Source organism: Lucilia sericata, unplaced genomic scaffold, assembly GCF_015586225.1.
Source record: "Lucilia sericata isolate MDLA Ls3-8-SP2 unplaced genomic scaffold, ASM1558622v1 Contig000316F_arrow, whole genome shotgun sequence".
Lineage (NCBI taxonomy): Eukaryota > Metazoa > Arthropoda > Insecta > Diptera > Calliphoridae > Lucilia > Lucilia sericata.
In genome coordinates, this window is record NW_023994340.1 from 361406 (window position 1) to 369616 (window position 8211).

Consider the following 8211-nt stretch of genomic DNA (forward strand, 5'->3'; position numbering starts at 1 on the left):
TGTTACACACGGAATGACAAAATCAATATACCCCCCCTCTTTTTTGATGGTGGGTATAAAAAGAACGGGCATTTGAAGATCGTCTTAGAATATAATATGGATTTAAAATATATACTTTTGTGGTTTCGGGGCTAATATTTCGATTTGCTACAAACGGAATAAGTAAATCAACATTCCTCCGACCTCTTTTTATGGTGGATATAAAATTGTTTAAAAATTTATATTTTGCTGTCATAAAATTGATATGCGATTTATTTGTTGAAATAAAATACACTTTGAGGAAATGTTTACTTAACGTCTGTTGGTTCTATTGAAGGAGTTAATGGCAAACTATTTGATACATGTCCGTAACAGTAGGTAGTACATCCCATATATGAATATGCATATTATAACAAAATATTGTTGTTTAATATGTGTTAGGAATTTTTGTAGTGGTGATTACTGGAGCTGTTTCTACTTTCACAGTGGTAACCTCTGGTGCCTTAGTAGTTTCGGGCACCTTAACATCAGGAACTGCAGTAGTTACAGGTTGAACAGGAATATCTGGTTTAGCAACAGTAGTGGTTTCTTGAGGAGCCTTACCAGCCAAACAGGCTTCCAAGTCAGCATGAACTTTAGAGGTTTCTTCAACATAGACACGAGAGCACTCATCAGTGCACACAGTCTGGTTGTACATAATGTATTCTTCTTTGATTTGAACAAATTTCATTTTGTCCTTGGAAATGTTTTGAACTTCAAAGGCACTTTGAATGTTATTACCAGCCTTAAAAGAAGCATGTTTTGTTAGACATATATTTTTAATTTCGGAATTTCTGCATAATAAACTTACCACATTGTAGTAGCATTCAAAGGTTTCATACAATGAATCCGTAACCAAGGAACAATTTTCGAAATTGGAACACATGGTTTTAGTGACATTCTGGATGGAATCGATATCATCTTGAACTTGTTCTTTCAATATTTCCTCAGCCTCAGTAGTGAGGTTAAGACATCCATTGTAAGCTTGCTCGTATTGTTGGGTCAAGTCATTAATTTTTGGCATATAAATCTGGAAACATTGGGCAGTTAGACTGGGATTGCTTTCTAGTGCATAAGTGGATTTTAAGATGACATCGGCCAAGTTAGCTGTAGCCGATAGACCACTTGTCAAGCCATTAACATTCCAGCAAATCCCGAGGATCACTAAACCAACAATTATATTTTTCACCATTTTTCACTAATGTTTTTCGATTAATTCTTAAACAAAGACTAATTCGTTTAATGTTCGACTTTAGGGTTTTATACTAAAAGTGGCTTCCTTAAATAAATAAATTTTATCTCCTTTTCTAACAATTAAATATTGGTTGTGTTTTTTTTATAAAAGATTACTTAACTATTAAATACAAATTTATGTATATAAATTGCTGATTAATTGGAAGTTGATTAAATTAAATAAATAAATAAGATTAACTATTCATTAGAGCCGACATATGAGTACTTGAGCTTTTTTGATATCTTTAGTAAGTAACAGTATCAATGATTTGATGTTCTTGGAAATTACACTGTCAAATATTGACATCTTATGGTTTTGTATATTTAGTTTTTCTTGATGAGTCAATATTTTGAGGAGGCCTATCCGATAGACAAAATACCCTATAGTATTTAATTTTTAATTATTATCTGAATTTCATAATTTTAGCAAAAATGTTATTGAATCTGTTAACCTATGGCCCTGATCGAGAAAGGAGTTAGACCTGTCAGCTATGCAGACGATGTCGAAATAACTCTAAGATGAAAGGATCCAAATTACTTGTGTAGAAGTGTTGAGGAGGCTCTGAATACGGACCGAGAGGCCTCAATGTAACCCGGAAGACGAAAATCTGTCTTTTCACTAGAATGACAAAAATTTCTAAGTATACTGAACCCTGTTTCCTGGGCAAGAAGATACCGGTGACAGACAGAATTACGTACTTAGGTGTAATCCTAAAATGGAGACACCACATAGAGGCATATCGGTGCTGGGCGATATGTAGGAGAACTATAGGCATGAAATGGGGTCTTAGTCCGATTATGACACATTAGCTTTACAAAACGGTAAATAGACCAATTCTAGCATATGCTTCAACAATCTGATGGACTTCTTTGGACAAAGAGTGTAATATTAAACTACAACCATCAGCATGTACGCTTAAAATGCTGATTGGATATCAATAGTGCCATAAGTACTACGTCAACCAAGGCTCCGGAAACGTTGATAGATATTTCACCCATCGAAACATATATTAGATATGAATATAACACACTTACATCCGAACAGTTCATAACTTTAGGCAAACTGGCTAAAAGCGATTATAGGATACTATATCAATGTATACTAGGCACATTTGAAGGCTATACACAGTCATCGGAAGTGCCCGATTGCATACCAGACACAAAACATGTCGGAAACTTTAAAACACTGATCCCATTTAGAATATCTTGGTCAACCGGAATATTAGAGCACACCTATGGCTATAAATTGGGAGACAAAGTGGACCTGGGATTCTAAATTGAATTTCCAGATACTCTAGCTATCTAATCTCTGCCCATTCCTTAACTTCCGAGATGCAACCGTCGACTTGAAACGAATTCCGTAGACCTAAACACCAAATAAGCCGAGGGTTTGTTCTTACTCACAGAGAATACACTGTGATAAATCTGGTATGAACAGAGTAAACACTTAAACTTACGCGGATGAGGAAGGAAAATACAATGGTATCACTTGTATACGATACCACCAGAAAACACTCACTCTAGGTATACTGCTATGCAATGTCCGCATACCCTTACTTTCATCCCATATCATATACACATAACTTGAACTCATTTCCAACGCTTAGTCCCATAGTTACTCCTCTGTGGGGTATCTGTTATCCCTGCAACAGCACCAAATTTATCTAGAATTGTAGATTTCACTGTGCAGCAATCTTTTAACAAACATTCCGAGATAACACGCCGAAAGGACCTCTCCAATAACCGGGACAAGACAAAGTCCGAAACTCTGACCTGTGGGCCACCGGTTCCCCTGGTACCAGATTATGTGGACTCTGGTTAGACCCCATACCAAATCATTTCAAGGAAAGGCCGTGGATACATTTGATCATCAGAGAAGAATTGAGGTACTTTTTCTAGGAATTGCAATAACACCAAGATGAGGGTCTTTCATCAAGGTAACATGCCCCGGGGGCATCTATGTTAAATCTATTGTCAATAAATCATGAATCTGCATTCATGATAGATAATGATAAAGGCCCTTAAACTTTATCTGTTGCTAGGTTATGATCAATGATGGGAGGGAATCCAATTCGAACCTGTTGTTAAAACAACAATAGACCATTTTGCAATATCCCTTAAACCATAAATAATTGTTGAACTACTATATTGTTTTCTTGGAAAACTATCCATCCATCATTGATTGCATCAACTACCACCGATCAGTATTAAATGTAATAAATAAATGTTCAAAATCATTACACTCAAAATCAAAATATAATTTCTCACATTCAAATTAACCAAAAATTAAATGATACGCTTGGTTAAGCGTAAAGTTACCTGCTTCTGGTATTGAGTTAAATTTAACAGCAGCAGCAACAACAACAAATACAACAATTTTTTGTGTATTTAAACGAAGAAAAAAATACATATTGAAAAATATGGGTCAAATACTGATTACAAACGCATTTTATGTGAAATACAACAAACAAGTCAGCGAGTAACAACAACAACTACTACAAATAAAATGAGATAAATATGACTGACTGAATTTACAGACTGTAGGTGTTAAACCGAAATGATTATAGACCAAAATTATGATTTATTACAAATCTAAAATTTTTATACAAATTTATGAAAATTACCACAAAAAATTAAATTATGACAAAAAAAGAAATAAAACTAAATAGTTGCAGCAATAAGAGAAACCTAGCTAAATTTATAAGTATGGGCTGGTAAAAATACAGGAGGGTTTTACTTTTATAAAAAAACAAACAAACAAACACATAACTGAACAACATACACGTTTATTCGTATCAAATCAGCTTATCTTTTGAAATAAATCAAAACACTTGGTTTTCATTTTTGATTTACAACAACAAAAGAACACAAACCATATAAGAAAACATCGAAAAAAAGTTAAGTTAAAATGTACCTGTTGTCACATTGACAGAGAAATGGTGTTGGATCTCTTATACTGTCTCTGTTTTTAATTGAACTGAAAAAAAAAAGAATCCAAACAACATTCCAAAACAACACACTGAAGATACAAAAAAAAAAAGAAATAAATCCGAAAAGTAAGAAATATCAACCAACATTATCGAAAACGTAAAAATGAAAATCTTGGAAGCTTCTTAGCTTGTCAATTGTTTGATGTACATTCGTAGTAACAACAACAAACCCTTTATCTTTAAAGCAACATCTAAGGTTGTTATAATCCTTCTCAACATCGCCACCACCGACTAGATGTCGGTGCCATGATGAGGATAAAAACACTCATTAATGGTGAAAATTAAGAGAATTAATTCTTTTCGTAATTGGTACTAACTAGCTATTCTCAATAGTAAACTTGATTAAAACATGTTCCCAAAGAAGAAGTAGATCATATGGATCCGATATTCCTGGATTCCTACTATTAATAGCATAATGCGATGATCAATTTGATTATGTCTCAATGCGCTCCACTTTTTGAGTCTAAGAAACAATATACCAGATATAAAATTGAAATAGATGTCAATTTAGTATGTACCTTAATAGTACTTTCTCCAGACTGTCTGCTATTATACTAACTCGCCACGTCTATATGTTGAGATATACATATAGACGTATTGAAATTATAGGATTCTACTTTTGGTTTTATAATTTGTCAAGTCCGTGTTTCAAACCATGATATAATAGGACTGTTTCTTGAATTTGCACTCATGAAATTAGCCATAGAAAGGCAACATGAACTAGTGAAGAGGTGATACACTCAAGTATAGACAATAAACTGGACTATATACTAGACATAGACTAGACCATAGACTAGACTATAGCATAGACTATAGACTAGACTATCTACTAGACTATAGACTAAACTATATACTAGACTTTAGACTAGACTATAGACTAGACTATAGACTAGACTATAGACTAGACTATAGACTAGACTATAGACTAGACTATAGACTAGACTACTATGACTAGATACTTGACTAGGACTAGACTATAGACTAGACTATAGACTAGACTATAGACTAGACTATAGACTAGACTATAGACTAGACTATAGACTAGACTATAGACTAGACTATAGACTAGACTATAGACTAGACTATAGACTAGACTATAGACTAGACTATAGACTAGACTATAGACTAGACTATAGACTAGACTATAGACTAGACTATAGACTATACTATAGACTAGACTATAGACTAGACTATAGACTAGACTATAGACTAGACTATAGACTAGACTATAGACTAGACTATAGACTAGACTATAGACTAGACTATAGACTAGACTATAGACTAGACTATAGACTAGACTATAGACTAGACTATAGACTAGACTATAGACTAGACTATAGACTAGACTATAGACTAGACTATAGACTAGACTATAGACTAGACTATAGACTAGACTATAGACTAGACTATAGACTAGACTATAGACTAGACTATAGACTAGACTATAGACTAGACTATAGACTAGACTATAGACTAGACTATAGACTAGACTATAGACTAGACTATAGACTAGACTATAGACTAGACTATAGACTAGACTATAGACTAGACTATAGACTAGACTATAGACTAGACTGTAGACTAGACTATAGACTAGACTATAGACTAGACTATAGACTAGACTATAGACTAGACTATAGACTAGACTATAGACTAGACTATAGACTAGACTATAGACTAGACTATAGACTAGACTATAGACTAGACTATAGACTAGACTATAGACTAGACTATAGACTAGACTATAGACTAGACTATAGACTAGACTATAGACTAGACTATAGACTAGACTATAGACTAGACTATAGACTAGACTATGGACTAGACTATAGACTTGACTATAGACTAGACTATAGACTAGACTATAGACTAGACTATAGACTAGACTAGACTATAGACTAGACTATAGACTAGACTATAGACTAGACTAGACTATAGACTAGACTATAGACTAGACTATAGACTAGACTATAGACTAGACTATAGACTAGACTATAGACTAGACTATAGACTAGACTATAGACTAGACTATAGACTAGACTATAGACTAGACTATAGACTAGACTATAGACTAGACTATAGACTAGACTATAGACTAGACTATAGACTAGACTATAGACTAGACTATAGACTAGACTATAGACTAGACTATAGACTAGACTATAGACTAGACTATAGACTAGACTATAGACTAGACTATAGACTAGACTATAGACTAGACTATAGACTAGACTATAGACTAGACTATAGACTAGACTATAGACTAGACTATAGACTAGACTATAGACTAGACTATAGACTAGACTATAGACTAGACTATAGACTAGACTATAGACTAGACTATAGACTAGACTATAGACTAGACTATAGACTAGACTATAGACTAGACTATAGACTAGACTATAGACTAGACTATAGACTAGACTATAGACTAGACTATAGACTAGACTATAGACTAGACTATAGACTAGACTATAGACTAGACTATAGACTAGACTATAGACTAGACTATAGACTAGACTATAGACTAGACTATAGACTAGACTATAGACTAGACTATAGACTAGACTATAGACTAGACTATAGACTAGACTAGACTATAGACTAGACTATAGACTAGACTAGACTATAGACTAGACTATAGACTAGACTATAGACTAGACTATAGACTAGACTATAGACTAGACTATAGACTAGACTATAGACTAGACTATAGACTAGACTATAGACTAGACTATAGACTAGACTATAGACTAGACTATAGACTAGACTATAGACTAGACTATAGACTAGACTATAGACTAGACTATAGACTAGACTATAGACTAGACTATAGACTAGACTATAGACTAGACTATAGATTAGACTATAGACTAGACTATAGATTAGACTATAGACTGGAATTCAGACTAGACTATTGACTATAGCTTAGATTATATATGCATTATCAATATGGTTAACTATATAAAATTTATATTATAAATTAATCTGAAAACTATTATCTAGTAAAAGCATTTTTTGATCAGTACTTAAACTGCAATATATTGTCACTTTATCAAACCTGTCTTTATTCTAGGACCAAAGTCAAAGATTTTCACCCTTTCAGCTTTCAGTCCTGACTAAGGTGAACCCATACATATGTACATATCTATATGATTTCATTCTATAACAACTCTGTTTAATAATCACTTTTACACCTTCACAGAAAAAAATCAAAAGTGTAAAAATAAACTGAAAAAAACTAAACGATAGTGTTCAGTTGGTTTCCTTATTTTGGTCAAGATCAAATATTAGTTTGGTAAAGATTATAAAATGTTAAAAAAAAATATCAACCAGTAACTGTCACACATTTGTGTGGCTTTCGTTGCTGAAGAACATGCAACAACTGGCCACTGATCACGAGTCTAAATGAACAACGTGTTGCAACGGTAGTTTAACGTTAATAAGGAGGCTGTTTATTTTAAAATGTTTTTTTTAATTTTTTATTTCTTTTCATTAATATTTAATGTATTTTAATGTTTTTCCCCGATTTGTGATTAAACTGATAAGTTACGCATGATTACAACTAAACACTCTCTCTTTACACATACACGCAAACGGATGTCTGATGGATCATTAAATTGAACATTTGCGACCTGAAACATTAAATGTTGCACCGTTGACCTGTTGGCTGTTAAAAACAAGGTTACTACTTATAAAATAAATAAAAGTAATTAATTTTGTTTAATTTAAAAACTGTATGGATAGATCAAAACAATGTTAATGAATAGTCTTAAGCTGATATTTCATTTTGATTTGAACTCTACAGCATTAATTAAGAGAGTAATTAGGAAAAAAATTCCTCAAATAAAATTCTGCGATAATGTTCAATACCAATGTTATTAACAAAGCCACCGTAGGATGGTGACCTAGATTATAGTATAGGCTATTGTAACATGTACTTGTCAATCGTCGCTTCATATATTAGAAA

General features: G+C 33.0%; 1 protein-coding gene across 1 annotated transcript; it reads right to left on the reverse strand.

Annotated features, from left to right (window-relative positions):
• Positions 1 to 223: 223 nt before the first annotated feature.
• On the reverse strand, positions 224 to 1360 carry LOC119603611. Its single transcript, XM_037955695.1, has 2 exons — positions 830 to 1360; positions 224 to 763 (listed from the first exon to the last, which is right to left on the reverse strand). Exons 1-2 carry the CDS (start codon positions 1208 to 1210, stop codon positions 407 to 409), a joined length of 738 nt encoding a protein of 245 aa, XP_037811623.1. The 5' UTR covers positions 1211 to 1360; the 3' UTR covers positions 224 to 406.
• Positions 1361 to 8211: the final 6851 nt, after the last annotated feature.